General features: G+C 32.6%; 1 protein-coding gene across 1 annotated transcript in view; it reads left to right on the top strand.

The window, feature by feature from the left end:
* Positions 1-491: 491 nt before the first annotated feature.
* LOC143256905 (uncharacterized) overlaps positions 492-22,464 on the top strand; it is a 34,033-nt gene continuing 12,060 nt past the window's right edge. The window contains exons 1-8 of the mRNA XM_076514749.1: positions 492-713; positions 1,708-1,747; positions 4,822-4,898; positions 7,482-7,606; positions 10,382-10,530; positions 15,525-15,623; positions 17,427-17,544; positions 20,488-20,575. Coding sequence (XP_076370864.1) covers positions 499-713; positions 1,708-1,747; positions 4,822-4,898; positions 7,482-7,606; positions 10,382-10,530; positions 15,525-15,623; positions 17,427-17,544; positions 20,488-20,575 — 911 coding nt within the window. The 5' untranslated portion in view covers positions 492-498. The remainder of the gene's footprint in view (positions 714-1,707; positions 1,748-4,821; positions 4,899-7,481; positions 7,607-10,381; positions 10,531-15,524; positions 15,624-17,426; positions 17,545-20,487; positions 20,576-22,464) is intronic.

Genomic DNA, 22,464 nt, shown 5'->3' with positions numbered 1-22,464 from the left:
TGTTAAGCCTTTAAATTGAGCAAAAACGCGTCACAGTCAGAGAATGTTACCTACCATTGCGCTCAGTGCTATAAACTCCTGGAGAAAGACACAAAGAACAACATAATATCATATAACATTTACACTTACGTTTTTCCAACACAGAGAATCGAAACTCAGAATAAATGGAGATTAAGATTTTATATTTAAAAAGTACCTGATGTCTTGATATTGACTCACATTAGTGTATTTCAACAATAAACGTTAGTGTTTAATGCCCGTTATATAAAACTTTAGATAGCCAAATCATTGTGTCGCTTTGTGCTTAACAATAGCCAAAAAGGTAAATAATAACCTAAGAATTAAACTACAATTTTGTAAAGGGAAATTTCTTTAACTTCTGCGTTATTAAATTCTATAATTATTTTCAAAATAATAATTATAATTTTCATTAAATTATTATCAAACTATTAATGACTAACATTCATTATATTTATTATTCACAGGTACTGAGTCGAGATGACTAATTACAAAAACATTGACAGAGGGTGTACATCAAAGATGTATATAGAATATTTTCAGAAAGTTTTAATGATCTTGTCCATGATTGGATTTCTCTATCAGTGTATCACATTTTACCAGATTTGTATGAGTTATCAGGTTACTGTGGACTTCACTGTACAAGATCCTGAAGATGTAGATTTTCCTGCTGTTACGCTTTGTGCAAGTTCAAAGTAACTATTATTTTCTAATTCATTCAAAACTATAAAGTACATCCTGATTAAATCATAATGATATTGTTTTTGAACGTTTAAAATCAATCATACCTAATTGCAAAAACAGACGTTAATTATTCTGGTCTTATTAAAGTATTGCCTTATATAATAGGATCCTTATGCAGTACATTGGAAAGTTAGAGAAATGTCGAGATTTTTTATGTCTCTCTATATGTAGTTTTAATTTCAGCAGCTTTTAGTGTAAATTTAAATAAATTTGTATCTTTTGTAAACTACTCCTGTAAGAATAAATGAATAAAACAGCAACTCTTTAACAATTTCGTGCAATTTAATAAGAAATATATTTAAATAACAACCCCAGGGAATAAGATAAATAATCAAAATCTGTTTAAAATTCATGAGGAATGGAAAAAGTTATTTATGTTGTAAAAATATCACGGAATAGTACAGTTGATTTGAAAGTAAGGATTTTGCTAGGCGACGAGTAGGGCAGTGAAATGAATAAACATAAATAGACTAGAGGGAACACAACTAGTTATCACCACCCACCGCCAACTCTTTGGCTACTCTTTTACCAACGAATAGTGGGATTGACCGTCACATTATACACCCCCACGGCTGGGAGGGCGAGCATGTTTAGCGCGACGCGGGCGCGAAACCGCGACCCTCGGATTACGAGTCGCACGCCTTACGCGCTTGGCCATGCTGGGCCCTTGAAATTTATAAAATACCGAAACTAACTTTTATCCTGCACTTGTACGAAGATATAAATCGTTTCTTTGATATCTTTAAACACATATAAGACACTTTCTGATTGTGTAATCAAAATATATTAAATTTTTAACATACAGTTTCAACCAATATCTGTTATCAACTTTGGCTGTTTCTAGTATTAATTATGTCTAAACAACTGGTCAATGTTATTAATCTTTTTGTCTTAATCATAAACTCGGTTTTCAAGACTAAACGACATGTATTTTTTCTTTTAAAGATTTCCCTTAAGTACAGGTCTGGAATATGTACCTCTGGAGGTAAGGTACAGACATGTATTGTTTGTTAAAGTTGATTTCAATGTAATTAAACATAATACTTTAGTCTAATAATGTAAAGTACTTCAAAATCATGTTTTCATTTAAATACGTGAAACATCAAGAAACTGGCATGACTTGTTTAGTCGTGGTCGAACTTGGTTAGTTTTAATTTAGAAACATTACGAAAATAGCTTTATTTGTTTTGATAGTAGTGAAACATGGTAAAGCCTTGATTTAGTAACAAATACAAGTATAGCTCAGTAATGATTGTCGAACAGGGCAGGATTCTACTTAGATATCCTAAATTAATGATGTTCGTGTTAGTGGTTTTCATTTACATGAGCTATTTAATAGAAAGCGTGTGTGATTATTAAGTGTGGCGGTAGCACTGCCTATATAGGGATGACTCTGAGTGTACACCGAAATGATATTTTAAATATATCCTCAATAGACCATGGAAACTTTACAATACTATACAATGTTAAGCTCAGTATCTATGTAATGACTGAGTCAGAACTCCTAAGAATGTAAAATCATAGTAAAAAGTTTGAATTTGTTGTTTTTCTTTAGCTACTTGTTTTCTATTACATGGCAATTCAAAAACTAAAACAATGGTGACATAGTTTTTTAAGTATTATTAAGAGTAGTAATTGCAAAAAAATCACAATTCTAGTGTAAAAGATGTTATCATTACCTCTTAAAATTAGCTTTCTAACATAAATTTAGTGTTCCTTTAAAACACTTAAGTATGGGGTGAAACAAGAATTACCAGCCAATAAAGGATAAGTAACATATAATATAGTTAGAACTTCATTGTATATAGAACATAGAAAGATTGTATTATAACCACGTCTGTTAAAATACTTCATTAAAAAAAGCAAAGAGAAACCTTTTCAAAAACTTAAGTAAATGTAGGTATAACTAACATCAATCCTTCATAAACAATGCAAATAAGATAGTAGAGATAGTATTTGCATCATCTCTGCATAATAGCCTAGACACACAGTGTAGTAGAATATTAACGGACTAAAACAGGATAAATTAAACTCAGTTGTGATTGCTATATGCTAATTTTTATCTGTGCTATTTATTATGTAAAGATGAAACAAATGTTATCTCTACTATCTTATTTGCTTGTTTTTAAATTTTACGCAAAGCTACACGAGGGCTATCTGCGCTAGCTGTCCCTTATTTAGCAGTACAAGGCTAGAGGGAAGGCTGCTAGTCATCACCACCCACCACCATCTTTTGGGCTACTCTTTTACCAACGAATAGTGGAATAACCGTAACTTTATAACGCCTCCTCCACGGCCCAGGGCGGCATGTTTGGTGCTACGGAGATTCGAATCCGCGACCTTCGGATTACGAGTCGAACACCTTAATCCACCTGGCAATGCCGGACCTAATCTTGTTTGCATTCTTTATGAAGGGATAATATTAGCCATACGTACACTTACTTCTTTTCATGTAGAAAGGGCCCGACATGACCAGGTAGTTAGGGCGCTCGACTCGTAATCTGAAGGACGTGAATTCGAATCCCCGTCACACCAAACTTGCTCACCTTTTCAGCCGTGGGGGCGTAATAATGTGACAGTCAATTTTACTATTCACTGCGAAAAAAGTAGCCCAAGAGTTGGCGGTGGGTTGTGATGACTAGCTGCCTTCTCTGTAGTCTTACACTGCAAAAGGACGGCTAGCGCAGCTACCCTTCGTGTAGCTTTGCACAAGTTTCATAAACAAACAAAGAATTCTTTTGGAATTTCTTTTTCTTTACTTGTCTACAACAGATTTCAACAAGTATGTTTTCTGATTATCAATAAAGAAATACCAATATAAAATTTTACTAGAAAGGTAGAAATTGGTTTTAATAGGTTTTATTAAACTATCATCCAATGTGTTATAAAATGTCTGTTGGTAATTTTACAGAAATTATTGTTTATTAACTCTCAGATTGGTTTGGTAAGACTAGAGGGAAGGCAGCTAGTCATCACCACCCACCGCCAACTCAGCTACTCTTTTTACCAACGAATTGTGGGATTGATCGTCACATTATAACGTCCCCACGGCTGAAACGGCGATCATATTTGGTGTGACCGGAATTCGAATGTGCGACCCTCAGATTACGAGTGAAGCGCCCTAATCTCCTGGCCATGCCGGGTCAACTCTCAAATTATCGATATCTTTAGATACCATTATTAACATTCGAATCGACATATTGGACGATTCTTTAAACGTCTGTGCTTTGCCTGTCACAAGACTCAATATAAAGAACTGAACAAAAGCGATGTGTGAAATCTCAATAATAATTATGAAACTAATTTTGTGTTTAAATTTTCATCTGTAATCAACAAAATAATGGACTTACAAGAGTTTAGTGTTAAACAACAGGCTCTGAAAATGTGTCTAATAGGCTTGTAATTATCATTTTAAGGTATGTCAGTATCTTGAAGTACCTTCACGCAAAAAAATATTTGAATGGAGAATTCGCTCGTTATATTGTCTTTGAGGTTTATTTGCATGAACTTCGAAGGGGGTAATTATGTTTAAACTTTAGAAATGTGCAGACATATGACAGACACATTTTGTATAAACTGCATACAATGATCAGAAAATATTTTTTTGTAATAATAAAAGTTTGGAAAAAAACATTAATTTAAAATTCTAACCATAATGGAGAGACAGACATCAACAAATATAGTACGTTTTGAAATATCCAGCTAAGTGTGTTCTAAAGAACGGCGTTATAAAATATAAAACACATTGAACTATGTTTGTACTATTTTTTTAAACCAGTAACAAAATGTGAGAACGTATAATTAATATACCACTCATAGACATGTTATACAACGGTTACGATCATTATAAATACTTAGACACGTTTATCCTGTATAAAACAGGGTTATATACAAAAAACATATTTGTTATTAAATATTTAGATAAAATAGGTTTGAATTTTTATATAAATTAACTGATGGTCAGATATTGTTTGTAATTAAACACTTAACAAATTAATGACTAATTATTAACAAAGTTCGTTTTTATAAGACTTGTTTATTACATATTTTTCTTATTAGAGCATAAACTACAGTTATGCTAAGAAGCAATCGACGTCTCGTGAATCTTTCCTAGACAAGTATTCTTACATGGAAGAGTAAGTTTTTGTTTAGTGCGAATTAACATATTTTATTATGGAGCCTCTGTCTAACTACTCTAAAAAGGATCAGACCTCTGATAATTCAATGCTAAAACTAAACAAGTATAATTATAATCGAATTAAAATACTTATGTACTTAACAAGTAAGACAAAGATTGTATTAAAAATGATAGTTGTAGTTATAATAAAAATGTAATGATGAATTTACTTGTTTACATGTGACTTGTCTCGTTTTTCCAGATCCTTTTTAACAGGCACCACACGAGCCAGTGGAAGACATGAATTTACTTGTTTACATGTGACTTGTCTCGTTTTTCCAGACAAAGATCCTTTTTAACAGGCACCACACGAGCCAGTGGAAGACATGAATTTACTTGTTTACATGTGAGTTTTTCCAGATCCTTTTAACAGGCACACACGAGCCAGTGGAAGACATGAATTTACTTGTTTACATGTGACTTGTCTCGTTTTTCCAGACAAAGATCCTTTTTAACAGGCACCACACGAGCCAGTGGAAGACATGAATTTACTTGTTTACATGTGACTTGTCTCGTTTTTCCAGATCCTTTTTAACAGGCACCACACGAGCCAGTGGAAGACATGAATTTACTTGTTTACATGTGACTTGTCTCGTTTTTCCAGATCCTTTTTAACAGACACCACACGAGCCAGTGGAAGACATGAATTTACTTGTTTACATGTGACTTGTCTCGTTTTTCCAGATCCTTTTAACAGGCACTACACGAGCCAGTGGAAGACATGTTTGTTGAAAAAAAAAACACCTACTCAGTTTGTTTCTTTGTTTGAAATTATTTTTAGACACTTTTATTGGCTAAAAAGAAGGGATTTTTCCGCAAACGTTTGATGTTGAGGCTGCGAAAAGCGATTTAAAGTTGTAAGGTGACTGAAATCACTCAGAACATTTCGAACTTAACGAACAAGCACAAAAAACATGGAAATCTCCAAACGATATGCATAAGTATTCAGTAACCGTTTAGAAACACTTTGCTACATATTGTGAAACAAGTCGAGCACAATATTGGGCCTGTAGCCACTTTTAAGATGTTCCTGTTTGCTCATTCTACTGTTGACTCTAGTGATGCTTCGATCTTTTCTACCGAATCGCAGGTGAATTTGTTTGTATTTCGTTGGAAAGCTAAACATAAAATGGTGATAGCAGAAGCATAAAAACTTGGCATTTGCTTATTTAATGACGCCGAGGATGTGGCTTTATTGAAAGATATTTAATTAACTTCCAGCGAGTAGACATTAATAGTATATACTATGGAGATTAGAGGAAGCTGTATTTCACTTAAATATTTATCAATTAAGAAACGGAAACTTTTCCCTCTTTGAAAGATTTTGGATTGAACTTACTTTTAACATTCAACAAATTGTAGTGTAAAGTTACCCCTTGGCTCCTGAGAGACGTATTAATTTGTAATTATGTTGTTCACTGTTGCCTGGAACAAATATGCGGTGGCTGTTGCTACAAATCATCTTTATTTATAAATTGTCGCTTGTTACAAAACATTGCACTTTTTTACCACAACTGGCTTACGACTTGTTGCAGCTTTGTTTTTGAATGGTCCTAGTTCTCCAGACTGAGCCATATTTCTATGTTTTCCAAAGCCATAAAGGACAAAGAATATTCCCGTCTTGGAATTCTTGATCTCTATCTTGACAACATCCTTGTTATCTTAGTCTATGAATGTTTTGTGTTGAAAAAGACTGCTACATACTACCAGTTACAATTTTTTTGTGATCTCACATCAATTACATAACGGTGGAAAATGCCAAAAATATCCTCCTGACAATGCCTGTTCATTGCGACTTTATATAATGCCTTGCAATTCTGCATATTCACAGTCATTTCAATACAATTTACTCAATTCTCTGTGCAATGCGAATATTGTAGTGAAAAGATGAACATCAGTCTCTAACATTTATGATGAAACAATATAAAACATTAAGAATCGACCTACCAATTCATTATGCTATTTCTATTCAGCATTATTTCCCGAAAAATTACTAATTAGTTTTGGAAATCTCCTTATTTTTCGATATAATATAATGTGATTTACTTTATTCAGATTAACAAAACAATATAAAGTAATTATTTGTTACTTTACTATTTACACCGTATTGTAATGGCTCGTTCCTATAAAACAGCACCGTTAAAACCCAAAGATTAATGATCCATAATAATTACGAGTTTCCTGTGAGACGATGTTCAGTTTTCTCTTTCTTTTAACAAAACTTATTTACAGTCTAATCCATTCACTGGCAAAACATTATAGTTTAGTGAAAATGTACTTAAAATGCCAATAAGTTATATTAAAAATTTTATAAACATTTCACTAGTTCGTTTTTCACGTTTCAATTTTGTCTTTTTTCTTTACTTTTAAATTTCTTAAGTATTTTATAATCAAATAATTTGATATTGTGAAAGGTAATATCATGTTTTTTATAACATCCATACCAAATACGTATACTGAAAGATCATCTCATTCTTTGTATTTTACGGTTAGCTAAAGATAAAATATTACTAAATTCATTATTTGTTTTCTTAATTATCAGAAAAGAACCTGTGGCTGAGTATTTTGATTCGATGTACGGTAACTGTTTCACCTTTAACGCTGCTTGGTTAAATCGTTCGAAGATGGTGAAAACACCAAAGAAGAACAATAAAAATAAAAAAGAAAGTAAGAAAATCAAGTTATTTACTTAACACCAAAATGTTGTTTAACGGTTTATTAGTTTAATTCTGAATGCCCATAGAAATATTTTTATATTAAAATTGCAAGACCAACTAATAAACGCAGACTTTTCACAAAAACTAAATTTACAATTTATTTTACTTATAGTTGTGAACATATACAGATTTATCGCTTGTTTATAAAACAAAATTTTTGCTACTCTTATATTTTAAGTTGTCTTAAAATAAACATGTTATAAAATATGCTCTTCTTCTATTATATATACTGTTATTTTACAAAATATAAATTATTCGGTTAGCGTTAAATTTTTATCATCCTTAAGGAAATATTGATATTTACATATTTTAAATTTATTCCTAGAAGACTAAACTTTGTCCTGTTACCTTGAATAATATCTGTTAAATGTACATAAACTGATATTATGTTTTAATTTTTTACTTCGATATTTTATGTCATTTTACTGTGTTATGTCTCACTAATTATGTCAAACTAAACTATTTTCTTTTTTAATGTGACGTACAAAACTTTAACTAAAATTAATTATGTTCATAATTCTTAAGATTTAACATATAATTCTTTACATGTGTAAGTATGAAGTTTGTTTGGTCTCATATCATGGACAGTTTAGACGTGCAATATTTCTTAACCTTGACGAAGAATTACGCAGAAAGCATTATTACATTTTGTTTCCTTTACAATCTAATCCAAACTTTTGTTCACAACAACAAATAACTCATTCTGTAAACATGACAATACTTTTCTGGAGAAAAATCATACATAAAACATTGACTACAGGTAATTTTAACAACTACTAAACTACGCTGATATAGATAACATCTTCAGCTGTTCGCCGTATATCAGTACAATACATTGTAGATTATAATACATATCGTTTGTATCATAATCAACTAAGACTACTGATAAGAGTGAATATCTAGCTATACGCAATTTGATGTAAATATGGGGTTAGTTGTTACAGAATATCACGACCTATTAAACACTTTAAGCTACCAACTTCAATTTTTAGGTAATAATGAACAACTACAGCAGGACAATCTCCATTAGTGTTAAGCAATTCCCTTGCTATAGCTAATGTAAGCTGTGTAACAATTATCTATAGTATAGCATTACGTCATTAGTAAAGTCATCCTGATTTTTACCAATTCCTATATTTAATGTACATATCACTAATGTAACTTTTCTTTCTAAATCTAATTATTATTATTACTGAAGGTTCTTGAGGATCATAGCTTTTTTATACATTTCAGTTTATACAAAATTTATTATTTCTTGTTGCCCGTTTATGGTTTTGGTTAATGGGTAGAGGTTGTTTAAAGTGAGTGTCGTTGTGTTAAGACGTGTTAAAAAAGTATATTTAGCTTTTTTCTTCTCATCACATTTAACATTGTTGTATTTTAATTACAGAACTAATGTTATAGCTGTTTATCGTACAATTCAAGTATTTATTAAACTCATTATTTCTTCATAAACACCTACATAATAACGTGTCGTAGCAGTTTATCTCACATTATACACTCTATTAAACTTACATTGTTTAAACTGTTAGTGGGATTTTACTGGTTTAACATGTTTTAAAATCGGACTGAAGGAGGTTCTTCTTAAACATTACTGTACTAATGTGCAACTCTTCAACAAACATTAAATGTACGAGAGTACTCAAAGTTAACAGCTATTATTTATGTGTTCCATAAATAAGATATACAATATGATTTATTTATCATTACTTTCGTTAGCAGTACTGGTTAAAATATTTAATATATCAAACGTTATTATTTTAATGTCGTCATTCATTTATTACACGAATTATTCTGAATTGTTTGGCTAATATGTATATTCAGGACTAACTTGGAACTCCTTTGCTGGCCGAACCTCGTAAGATATTATTGAGTTTGTGTTCGAAAATATCAATAACAACGACGGTACACAACCAATGAAATGAAACAATGCATTCAAATCTTTATAAGTAAGAATGTAACAAAGTGGTTTTATTTAGTTATGCTCATTACCAGGTTGATGTTTAGTTTTCTTCTAATTTGAAGCTATTGTTGTTAGGGGAGATTGTATTACGTTAAGCGTGTACTGATGTCAAGATATTCAAGAAACATTTAATGTACGATAACACATGAAGCAAATCATTAGTGCTTACATGTATTAAAGGTTATACTCTAATATTTCTTTAATCTTACTCTCGGTATCGGTGATGAGCAGGACGTTTACCTTATTATTTCCATTATATTTATGTATGATTTTTGTTATTATGTACTTTATTCTAAGGATTATTTTGCAATCTTAGTTTAGGATATGGATTTAAAACTATCCTAACCTAATGTTATAAACTGGTAAAAACCTCATGAGATATTCTTGGGTTTATGGCCGAAAATATCGCTGACAGTTGAGGTACAGAATTGGGTATACGGTATTTGTTCATCACTACAAGTAAAGTCGTAAGAAAAGTATATTAAATTAGCTGCGTTTATATATCGGTAAATTTTTAGTAACTTGTTTTGATCAGAAGTTAATGGTAATTACTGTTTAATTTGCAAGACTTCATAGGGCTGATGATTTTAATACAAAATATACTTTATGTCAGTGAGAAGATATTCTCATTCAAATGTGAAATATCCACGTAAAATACTATTGGTTTGTTTTTATTATATCTATTGGTATAAAATGAATGATTAAAATAACACTTTACTCAGTCGCTTAATATTTAATAGTTTGTTTTTTTCATCTTGCCAGAACTTGGCATTTCTGTTCAAATGCCGACCGACGAATACATCTTTCATTCAGCAGTTATAATCGTTCATTCACCATACGTATTTCCAAACACACGGCATGACAGCATCAAGCTGAAACTAGGTTTAAAATACACTTATTTTTTCACTCAGGTAAGAAAACGAAGTTTTCCTCTTATAATATATATCATATTTTATATTTTAAGAATTTGTTTGTTCTGGTTTGATATGGTTTGTTTTGAATTTCGCACAAACCTACACAAGGGCTGTCTGCGCTTGCTGTTCCTAATTTAACAGTATAAGACTAGAGGGAAGGCAGCTAGTCATTACCACCCACCGCCAACTCTTGGGCTACTCTTTTACCAACGAATAGTGGGATTGACCGTAACATTATAACACCCCCACGGCTACAAGGGTGAGCATGTTTGGTGTCACGGGGATTCGAACCCATGAACTTCGGATTACGAGTCGAGTGCCCTAACCCTTTAGCCAGGCCTGGCATATTTTAATAACTAGTTTGCCTTTCTGTGCAAAACGATGGACGTGCCAGGCTATAAATAGTTGTCTGGTGTTGTATTTCTGTAAAAAAAACGAAGTTAAGAAAAGAAAAACAAATATTTATATCTCACTCGGCTTATTCAAAGGATAAACATAACACAGAAATATCAAATGAAAATAAATAACAGTATAATGCTGTGAATTAGATTAAATTACGTTTTATTCCTTTTACCCCATCAGAAATTATTAAAACAACCTAAAATCACTATCATAAAATGTTTTGGAGGGTAAGCCCCCCTGCCGGTGAGTGCAAATGATATAATAAAAATGACATATGAATAAATATAAAATATCATAATTTAAAAATATCGAGGCTACTGAAAGGGTTCACCGAGTTTCAAACTATTGAAGAGTCATAATTTGGATCAGTATTAGATCATATTCGTCCACAACGACGAGAAACCCACTTGCAGTAAGTATATATTCTAAAGACGGCTTGTATAGATATTAAAACTTGAAGACAAGGGGGCATAATATATACACAGAGAGAAGAAGCATCATTATGAAAGAAGGTTCTTTAACTTACTATTCAAAATAATCGTTTATCAAGTCTAGTCTAGTTGTTATCATAGTACTATGAACCACGGACTTGTCAATTGCCAGAGGAAGCGTTGGTGTGATGGATACACAGATTTGATTTGTTTTGTTTCTTTTGAATTTCGCGCAAAGCTACACGAAGTAAAACGCTTAGCTAATTTATTTCTAGAATTAATATACGAAATATGTTCAAAAAATACGCGGACAGACGTCATAAAACAAAATGTACTTTATTTAGAAGTTACAGACAGGTCTGGGACCCCTTCAAAGTACTCTCCTCCCCAACGCACACACTTATCCCAACGGTGTTTCCACTTGTTGAAACAGTCCTGGTACGCTTCTTTTGTAATGTCCTCCAGCTCCTTCGTCGCATTTGCCTTAATCTCGGAAATCGTCTCAAATCTTCTTCCTTTCAAGGGTCTTTTGAGTTTGGGAAACAAGAAAAATCGCAAGGAGCAAGGTCAGGTGAGTAGGGGGGTGGGGAAGAACAGTGATCGAGTGTTTGGCCAAAAAACTCACGAGTTCTGAGGGCTGAATTTCGCAGCAACGCAATGCATCTTCAATTTTTCGGTCAAAATCTCGTAACAAGATCCAACTGATATCCCACACTCTTCAGCAAGCTCCCTGACAGTCAGACGTCGATTTTCCCGCACCAGGGTGTTGATTTTCTCGACGTGTGGGTCGTCAGTTAACGTGGAAAGACGTCCAGGACGCTCATCATCTTCAATGGACTGTCGACCATCCTTAAAACGTTCATGCTACTTGAAACATGCCGTACGCTTCATAGCAACATCACCGTAAGCCGTGTTAAGCATAGCAAAAGTTTCAGTCGCAGATTTTCCAAGTTTAACACAAAATTTCACAGCAAGTCGTTGCTCCTTCAGGTCATTCATTCTGAAATCCGCCAAACGAAAAAATCGCACTTCACTTAAAACCGCGTAGCTAATACACAAATGAAGATATCTGCAATCGGGAAATGGCGTCGTAATCAGCTGATCTGTGCAAACCTAGCGACACCAAGCGGATTCCCCTGGAACCAACTGGAGCCGCGCAATTCAAACAGTCCGCGTATTTTTTGAACAGCCCTCGTATTGTATAACATCTGTTTATCTTGAATAGGATTTAAGTCTCTAAATAACATAAATTAATCATCACATTCAGCTTTATAACTTGACCTGTTTTACTATAGTTTAAAAAATCTATGTCAATATTTATCCTTAACCATTACTATCGTAGAAAAGTATGTTGTTACCTGTCTGTAGATAGTTTCATTTTGAACATTAAATGAACTGCTACACTCTATGTATAACTGTTCTTTCCACTCTGAGGTCATTCACAATGAATGCAAACGATAGAAAGATCAACATATACAATCGTCAACTGATGTGGACATTTCAATCTCATTGGGTGTTTAGGCTCACTCATCACAGTCCATGGTATGTCGACCTTCTACTAAGAAGAGAGAGGACTGATAAAATTCAAAGTTCAATATGAAAAAACAACAACAAGATTTATGAAAAAAACAGTTATAACACATAATATAAATTGCTAGCTATGATTATAGATTCATTACTAACATACAAAGCTCATACCTATATTTACCTAGTACTTAATATTGAAAATAAATTTTCCGAAATCAAGATAATCGTATATTTCTTACCTAAGTTCAAAAATTTAATGTTCACCGTACTCTAGTCAGTAAGCAGTAGTTTATTGGTCATCATTTTACACAGTAATATATAAAACACTAAATACGCATTCATGATATTCTAGTTTACAAGTGATATAAAACACTAGATATGTATTCATGATATCCTAGCTTACAAGTGATATAAAACACTAGATATGTATTCATGATATTCTAGTTTTTAAATGCTATATAATACTAAATATGTATTCATGATATTCTTGTTTGACAGGATATATTTATCATTAGAAATAGCAAAACTTATGTCATACAGATTAAATGTCTACAGATTTACAACGCTAAAATTAGAGGTTCGATTCCCCTCGGTGGACTCACCAGATAGACCAATGTGGCTTCGCTATATGAAAACACAAACGCACACAAATTAAATATATAACTGAAAATTACAAACATTAAGTTGAGAAAAGCTGAAATGTGTATGTTCTCTAACAAGATTATAGTAATACTATAGAAATATCATATGTCTTTATAAAGCATGTAATAAAGCTAAATATATAAATAAACATAAATTGAGACATGTTGAAATCTGTTTTCAGTCCTATGGAAGTATAGTATCACTGTCTGCCTATAGAAACACCATTCACTTCTGTAAAACCTACACAATACATTTAGAATAACTACCCGCTGTAGAATAACTTTTGTAACAAAACCTACCTGGTAACATGACATGCTTTTATAAATCATAAGTAACTGAAAACTATGAAGTAGTTATCAACATGTACAAAATGAAGTATTTTGTCATGAACACATTTACTGTTAAGCACAATAACAATGGTAGTTATGTGGGTATAGCAAGCACAATAACAATCGTAGTTATGTGGGTATAGCAAGCACAATAAAATATATTTCATCCTCAAAGTCAAACTAGGGTAAGTTTAAGTGAAACTACTTTACAATATTTTGGGATCTTATCATAAAAAATCTGTTCTTTTTAGGGTTTGTGAAACGTACACTATTCGAATAAGGTAAACTATTATTGATTCATCAATAATCGTATGAACTATACTAACAATGCCCTTAGTAATATCATCCACCTATATTAACACTATCCACCTATATAAACACTACTCACTTTTGCAAACACTATGAAACTGATAAGATCAGAATAGCAAATTTCTTGCTTTACTTATAAGCAAAACTAAATATTTGGTCATGAACAATTCTATTATTATATTAAACGAATTAGAAATTTAGATTTTTGAAGCATATACTTAAATCTACACATTAATGACATAATAATCTTAATTGAAACATCCTATAATGAACTATCCGTTTATAAAAACAACATCCGTCGTAGAAGTAGTAACATTACTAATATCATACACTTATAGATCTTCAATAAATGTATAAATGAAAATTATAAACATAAGTTGAGACAAGCTGTAATCTGTACGCAATCCGACGGAAATATAGTAACACTGTCCATCTATTTAAACATATAATGATGTTAATTAGACAGACGAAAACTATGATCATAATTTGAGACGCCTTGAAATATCTGTATGTAATCCTACAAAAGTATAACATCACTGTCCATTTACAAAAGCATTATCATTAGTAAGACCATCTGCCGACTAACACCATCTGCCTAACCAACACTACTAGTAGTTATACAATCCACCTTCAAATCACCGTCCTATATTTGTAAGACAGTTGTTATACATATACAAAAACTGTAAAGTTGATAAGGTTTGACATAGCAGATTGAAAGCCGATTTTTATCGTTACAACCTTGCAAACATACCCTTGTACCACCATAAGTATGACTATTTTATAATGTCTAAGTATGAGAGCTTAAATACTGATTTACTCGTGTTGTCCAAACAGTTTAGTTTACCCTTGTACCACCATAAGTATGACTATTTTATAATGTCTAAGTATGAGAGCTTAAATACTGATTTACTCGTGTTGTCCAAACAGTTTAGTTTAAGTGCCAATATAGAAGCAGAGTCAAAAGAATAAATATCCCGCACTTAATCATCAAGGTATGCTATTCAGTATATTTAACTATCAAACTACGACTAGAAATTCAGTTTGAGGTTACGTTATGAGTAGTCTCAAAGTAGATCAAGCATTAAGATTTAAGATTTACAACACTAAAATGTAGATGGACAAAGCACAGGAAGTCTGTTGTATAGTTTTATTCGCTAAATTAACAACAGCAACAGCGGTGTTAAAAATAACGACTGTAAAAGTGTTTAAAGATACTCTCATAGTTCTGGAAATTAATGTAGTCCTTAAAGTAGTACGTTTTATGAGTAAATGCTTTAATTATGAGTAGCCGATTTACGTTATGATTTGTTAATGTTTACACCATTAAAATACTACTATATTTACCTCATAGCAAACTTCGTATCTCTTACCTCCTCCATACCATACGAACTGCACGGACTACGATAAAATTGGCTTGTCAACTGTGAGGCCTGGGCTCTTAGATCAGAAGGTAGGAATTATTCTTTTACTGTAATAGATATAATATGTAATAGAAAGTAGGTAAACGAATAAAAGCACCAATATATACGATATATTTTCTTTTTGATGTGATTACATTGAACTTCTTGTTCAACAATATATATATATATTAAGCATTGTATGTATACATTACAAAGTAAAGTAATTCAACTGGAATGGGGAAAATCCAGACTTTGGAGTTGCACCGACTTCTAAGATTAGGTCTTCATTTGAAAAAGGTGATTTATTAGATTTCAAGCATTTCAAATAACAACACTACTGCAAGAATGCTAGAAATTAAGATATTTATTAAACGTAATACTTCCCCGGCATGGTCAGATGGTTAGGGCACTCGACTCGTAATCTGAAGGGTACGGCTTTGAATCCTTGTAAGAACAAACGTGCTCGTTCTTTCAACTGTGGGGACGTTAAAGAGACAGTCAATTCCACCATTTGTTGGTAAAAAAGTAGCTCAAGAGCTTGCGATTGGTGGTGATGCATAGTTGTCTTCCCTCTAGTCTTGTTAAATTAGGGACGGATAGCGCAGATAACCCTCGTGTAGCTTTGCGCGAAATTTAAAACAAACAAACAAGTCAGTAAATATACCGTTGACGTACCAAAAATATCAAAATAATGTTAACAACAATAAGTAGTCAGAAAAAATGACAGGATAAAAAATACTTCGTAATCTTATTATTCATAATTTAATAAATTAAATAGTTCTCAAAGAAATAGCGTTGAACCACAAAAAGTCCCATAAATCTCCCCCCCCCACTTGTCATTCTAACTTCAATTCTTAAGGCTTTTTATTGTCTTAGTAGCAGGGTTCTGAAACACAAACATCAAAAAAGAGCCTCTTGTTACAACTACTTAACATTTGTTTTACGTTATTACTCTTGAATTAGAGTTAACATCTAAACAGAAAAATAATTCAACTATTTTTATTACAAATTACAGCTTTTACAATAAGAAATCTTACTTAAAAAACTATGACGTTTCGATCACTGTCATTCTCATACATGCATGTGTGAGTGTATGTTTGTTTGTTTGTGAATTTAGCACAAAGCTACTCGAGGGCTATCTGTGGTAGCCGTCTCTAATTTAGCAGTGTAAAACTAGAGGGAAGACAACTATGCATCACCACCCACCGCAAACTCTTGGGCTAATCTTTTACCAACGAATAATGGGATTGATCATCACATTATAACGCCCCCACGGCTGAAAGGGCGAGCATGTTTGAGCGCGACGGGGATGCAAACCCGCGAGACTCAGATTAGGAGTCGCACCCCTTAACCCACCTGGCCATGCCTGGCCTCGATAGTCTAGCAGTGTATTTAAGTGAGCATTCGATAATCTAGCAGAGTATTTAAATGAACATTAGATAATATAACAGTGTATTTAAATGAACATTAGATAATATAACAGTGTATTTAAATGAACATTATATAATTTTTCAGTTATCGTCACTTCAGAATAATGAAAATGTTACTCATGTAACATGATGAAAACAGTCATGGCCATGTGATTAAAGCACTCTATTCGCAATCTGAGGGTCGGGATTTGAATCTCCCTCATCTCAAACATGTGCGCTCTTTCAGGCGTGGGGCATTATGATGTGAAAATCAATCCCAGTATTCATAAAAGACTAGCCCAAGAATTCCACCCTGGGTAGCGATGACTTGTGCCTTCCCTCTAATAATTTTTAAAATTAGCTTAATCTACAACATGTATTTTATTTGAGTGGAAAATAAAACAAAAGGTAGTACATATAACCTTATTTTGTTTTGATATTTAGCTGTGTTACCTTGAATGTGTGTACAACAAAACATACGAAAAATGTGGAACTACGAATGTAATTTTCTACCCGTTAGCATTTGAAGCAAAAGAAAAACTGGGCAGAAACTTTAGTTCCGGTAAGTTGATAACTTCTTTACAAATAGTATTTCACTTCTACTTATAAATTAATTTCAATATTGGTGAATTTGATAATCTGTCTTGCAAATGATCCTTAATTATCCCATGAAATACGAAATTTTAATGTACTGAAGTTTAAAGTAACTCCATAAATTGAACAGCTTCTACTGTTTTTGAGTTATAAGCAACTCTGTAAGTTAACCAGTTTTCATTGTTTGTGAATGTATAAATTATATTAATAATTCGCTTACTGTTTACGATATAAAACTTCCTGTAGTTTAAACATTTTAACTGGTTTAACGAGTATTTCAATAGTTACGTTGTTTTGGGATAAAATATTTTAAGCAACCAGACGACTTTCGTATAATTTTTTAAAACTTTGACTTTGTTTCAAAAAATTTACCTACCACAATTTCAAGTTCCTCGTGGAGTTTGGTTTTTCCGCTTTCTCTCTAATGTTTTTTATTTCGTTAAAGCTTTACTTAACCCTCTGTTAGGCTTGTTCAGTCCATTATAATTGTTCCTTTCTTCCTATTGGTTACATATCGTATTATTTAGAACAAATATTTATATATACTCTTTATTACAAATGTATTTTCTCATTCGTTATTAATGCACACATTTTTGTTGAAGAACTCAATGTAAAATACAACAAATCGTCCATTAATTTATAACAAATAAAACTTACATACTCTGTTCAGTGGTAACAAAACAAACCATTCAAGTAATATTTAGGTATTCCATCCTGATTTGTTTATAGTTATAACGTAAAATGTTGTGAATTTTTAAGAGTTTGTTAATACTGAAACAGAAAAAAGCAAATAACAAACAATTAACTTGCAACTACAGGGGCTTACAAATACCACGGCCCGGCATGGCCAGGTGTGTTAAGGCGTTCGACTCGTAATCCGAGGGTCGCGGGTTCAAATTCCTGTCGCACCAAACATGCTCGCCCTTCCAACCGTGAGGGCGTTATTATGTGACGGTCAATTTCACTATTCGTTGGTAAAAGAGTAGCCCAGGAGTTGGTGGTGGGTGGTGATGACTAGCTGCCTTCCCTCTAAACTTACACTGCTAAATTAGGGACGGCTAGCGCAGATAGCCCTCGAGTAGTTTTGCGCAAAATTCAAAAACAAACAAACATACAAATACCAATGTAATGCCTTCTTTTACGCATTATGAAAGACATTTAATAGGGGTTTCAAACTATTATATTTTCGTTGTTTTAGAAAACAAATGTAGCAAGCAATGAATATTTCAATAATTTCATAACAGTTTACATTAAAAATTACGTTTATTCAGAAAAACAAAATGTTGACCTGTTTTGTATCCAAAGTACTGAAACAATTATCATAACATTTATTTTGTTTGATATTAATGATTGACTAATGTAACCGTTGTAGAAAATATATATATATATCTATTATTGCCTGCTCCATGTCATAATATTAAATTTAAACTCGCTTTCAAAATGATAAATTGTTTATTTAATTCTAAATCAATTAGATTATTTTTCAAGTTAATGTTATACAAAAACAATTGTTATAAGTTCCTTAATTCTAGAATATTCTTTATGTGTTAACGTGTAATAAATGGAAAGAGCAGCTGTTTCTTGTAATGTTTCAACTTTCTTTTCATTCAAGTACGTTTTGTGTTCGTCACTGGTACAGCATTTAATTTTTTATTAGACATAATTAATTGTCCCCACTTGCTCAGCGGTATGTCTGCGACTTACAACGCTTAAAACAGGGTTTCGATACCCGTGGTTGGCAGAGTACAGATAGCTTTGTGCTTAATTCAAAAACAACTACAACAATATAATTAATTTGTCGAAAGTTTTCTTAATATGCACAAAAGTACACCATCGATCAAAATAAGTCTCGTTTACGTGGATGATTTCCATGAATGTTTGACTATTTTGCTTGCGAAAACCTCGAAACCTTTGGTGATAAGCCTCTATTACTAACTGGTATACTTTGAGAATAGCGGCTTTAACCTTATCACAATTCTTACAGTCTTCTAGAGACGGAACGACATAAGCTTCTTGTGCTTTACTAGTTAAAACACTCTGTAATAATTATAACTATTTTTCGGTGGGCCATTCCATAGTTTTGGCAAGTTTCCAAAGTGTCAGAATAATTTGTCACCTACATTTTCGTTAACTGGTGGTACTTTAATATATCGATTGAGTTGAAACTTTGTCTTGATCAATCGAAGTTGAGTTCAATTTCCATTTCTTTAAGCCTAATTTCTTTCTTTGCTTCGACACAAACTTGTTCTTTCTTTTTTTCGGCTTTGATACGGGTTTGTCCGGCCCACAGAAGTTTACTTACTCTTTCTCAGCTTTAATAGGGGCGTAATGTTCAAAATCTATAAACGTCCCTGGTCACATATTTGTAGTTTTCCGATTAATAAGCGCGTTATCACAATTAGGGCTTTCTAGGTTTATAGTATACTGACTGTAGCAAACCAACAATATATCCCTGTCTCTTCGCGTGTTGCAATTTATAAACCTTAAGACGAGGTTCTCGAAAGTTCATTTGCACAGTACTGATATTTTATATACACACAACGCACACTGTTGATTCTTATGCTGGAAAATGTTCTACAAATTTAGAGAATGGGTGGGACTATCGCAAAACACATTTAACATCGTAAAGTTATTCGCATTTCTAAATATATATTAAACTGAAACAAACAAAAATATTAAAATAAATAGACATTAGTAAGTCCGTTATACTTATAAAATCATGACCATTTTTACCTTTAAACTTCTGATTATGAGTTTGTTTTATGATCTGTCTTCTACCAACGTTTCTGAATGTTCAATAACCTTTGCTAGTGAAATGTTCTATTCTTTATTTTATCGTATTTTTTATCATAAACACTATACTATTGCTAATAGTTATATAAACACGAGACTATTGTGTTTTCGACGATAGCTCATACAAGAACTCCATGCCTTGAAGAAGTGGAGAAACAAGAAATATTCGCGAAGTATTGTAATGACTTCTGCCGTGCTCCTTGCAGGTACATGTATTCATTTTAGGCTTTTAAATCATATAAACATGTAAACAAGTGTGGAGTTTGTTTATATTTGTGTAAGTTAGCTGCTGCTTTTTTTTACGTTTCGAGTTACTGTGTAAACACAGATAAGTAGATATTGAATTATGTACTTTATCTGTTAAGCATCTTTTGTTATGTAAGGTTTAGTGAACTAACTATGTTTTCTAATATTTTCAAGATACACTCTTTAAGAAACTGGACAAAGTCACTTTAAGTGGATTTGAATTCTAAGTTATTTCCTCCTCTATAATCCGTGAAAACTCTATTGCACAAATATACCTATTTCAAACAATTTATTTTTTATACAGAGATGAAAATCAAACGGATATCAAACCGCAATAAAAGTTTTGTTTAGAATATCTAGTGATGCTATAATATGTAATCCTTATACATATAAACCACGAACTAAGGATTAGAAATAACAAATCGATAATTTAGTCTTGGAGAATCTTAACATTTATTCAATCATTGAAACAAACATGATACTTTTTATAAAATTGAATTTCTCTGCATGGATGAGTATCACTCCAAGTACTACTTTCACTATAATTAATCACTTCTAAGTCTCGGTAAATTCTTTTTTATTTACATTTCAACTAAAGATAAGTCAATATGCATTTCTGTTAGTGACTTGGGCCCGGCATGGCCAGGTGGTCAAGGCACTCGACTCGTAATCCGAGGGTCGCAGGTTTGAATCCCTGTTACGATAAACATGCTAGCCCCTTTAACAGTGAAAGCGTTATAACGTTACGGTCAATCCCATTATTCGTTGGTAAAAGAGTAGCACAAGAATTGGCGGTGAGTGGTGATAACTAGTTGCCTTCTCTCTAGTCTTACACTGCTAAATTAGAGATGGCTAGCGCAGAAAACCCCCGAGTAGCTTTGTGCGAAATTCAAAAACAAACAAACAAACAATCAATGCTACTCTGAAACTGTCACCTTTTAAATTGCTTCACTTATTCTAATGACTATTCGTTATGCATTTACAGCCATAATTACAGATCTTTAACATTAATTTGGTTATTCTAAGATTTTTATTTGATAAGTTATTACAGTTATTCTGAAACAATTATCCGATGAATTATCTAAGGAATTATGAAAATCTTCATGTCTTACTTGTCTTAACGACCTTAATAGCTTTTCACGTTCTCACTACTGTTTTGAAACGACGACGTTTTGAGTTTTCTAACCCTGAAACACTACACGTGTTTAATTCTTCTAGCTGAATTGAAACCTTCACGACGCGGACAGAGATGGCCTGAAAAGGTCATGAACTTGTGCTCTTACAGTTGTTCTGAGACCTTCATGTATTAAATATTCTTATCTGTTTTGACAACTTCTTGAAGCGTTGCCATGACTATTCTAAAACCTTCCTTTTTTAAGTTATATAGTGTGTTTTTTCCCAAAACCCACCACTTTGTGAGTAGTCTTAGCTGTTCTGACACTGCCAGAATGTCTACTGAAAGGAATAAACGATACTGCAACAATTCTATTGGGTGGTTTGTTTACAATAATAAGTTAACATATAGTTTTTACATAACCATTTACTATAGATGTCTTATTTTCTTACCTATAACAAAGGGAGTGCCTGATATATCTTAGTGGTTAAAGCATTTGGCTCGCAATCTACGGGTTTCAGGTTCAAATCTCCATGGCTGAAAAGACGAGCATATTCAGCGTCCGTCTTCTTCCCAGTTAATCCAGCCCAAGAATTTACCGATGATAGATCAACAGTAAAAGTGCCCAAACAATCATAAGTGGTCTAAGGGAGAGAAAAAATTGGAATGATCTGAGAGTTTATTCATTCAACTCTAGGCTTAACTTAGACACTATTTTGTACATAAACTGACTAT

The sequence above is a fragment of the Tachypleus tridentatus genome, chromosome 7, assembly GCF_004210375.1.
Source record: "Tachypleus tridentatus isolate NWPU-2018 chromosome 7, ASM421037v1, whole genome shotgun sequence".
NCBI classification, from domain to species: Eukaryota; Metazoa; Arthropoda; class Merostomata; order Xiphosura; family Limulidae; genus Tachypleus; species Tachypleus tridentatus.
Note: the sequence above shows the minus strand (reverse complement) of the source record. Positions and strands in the feature narration are given on the sequence as shown.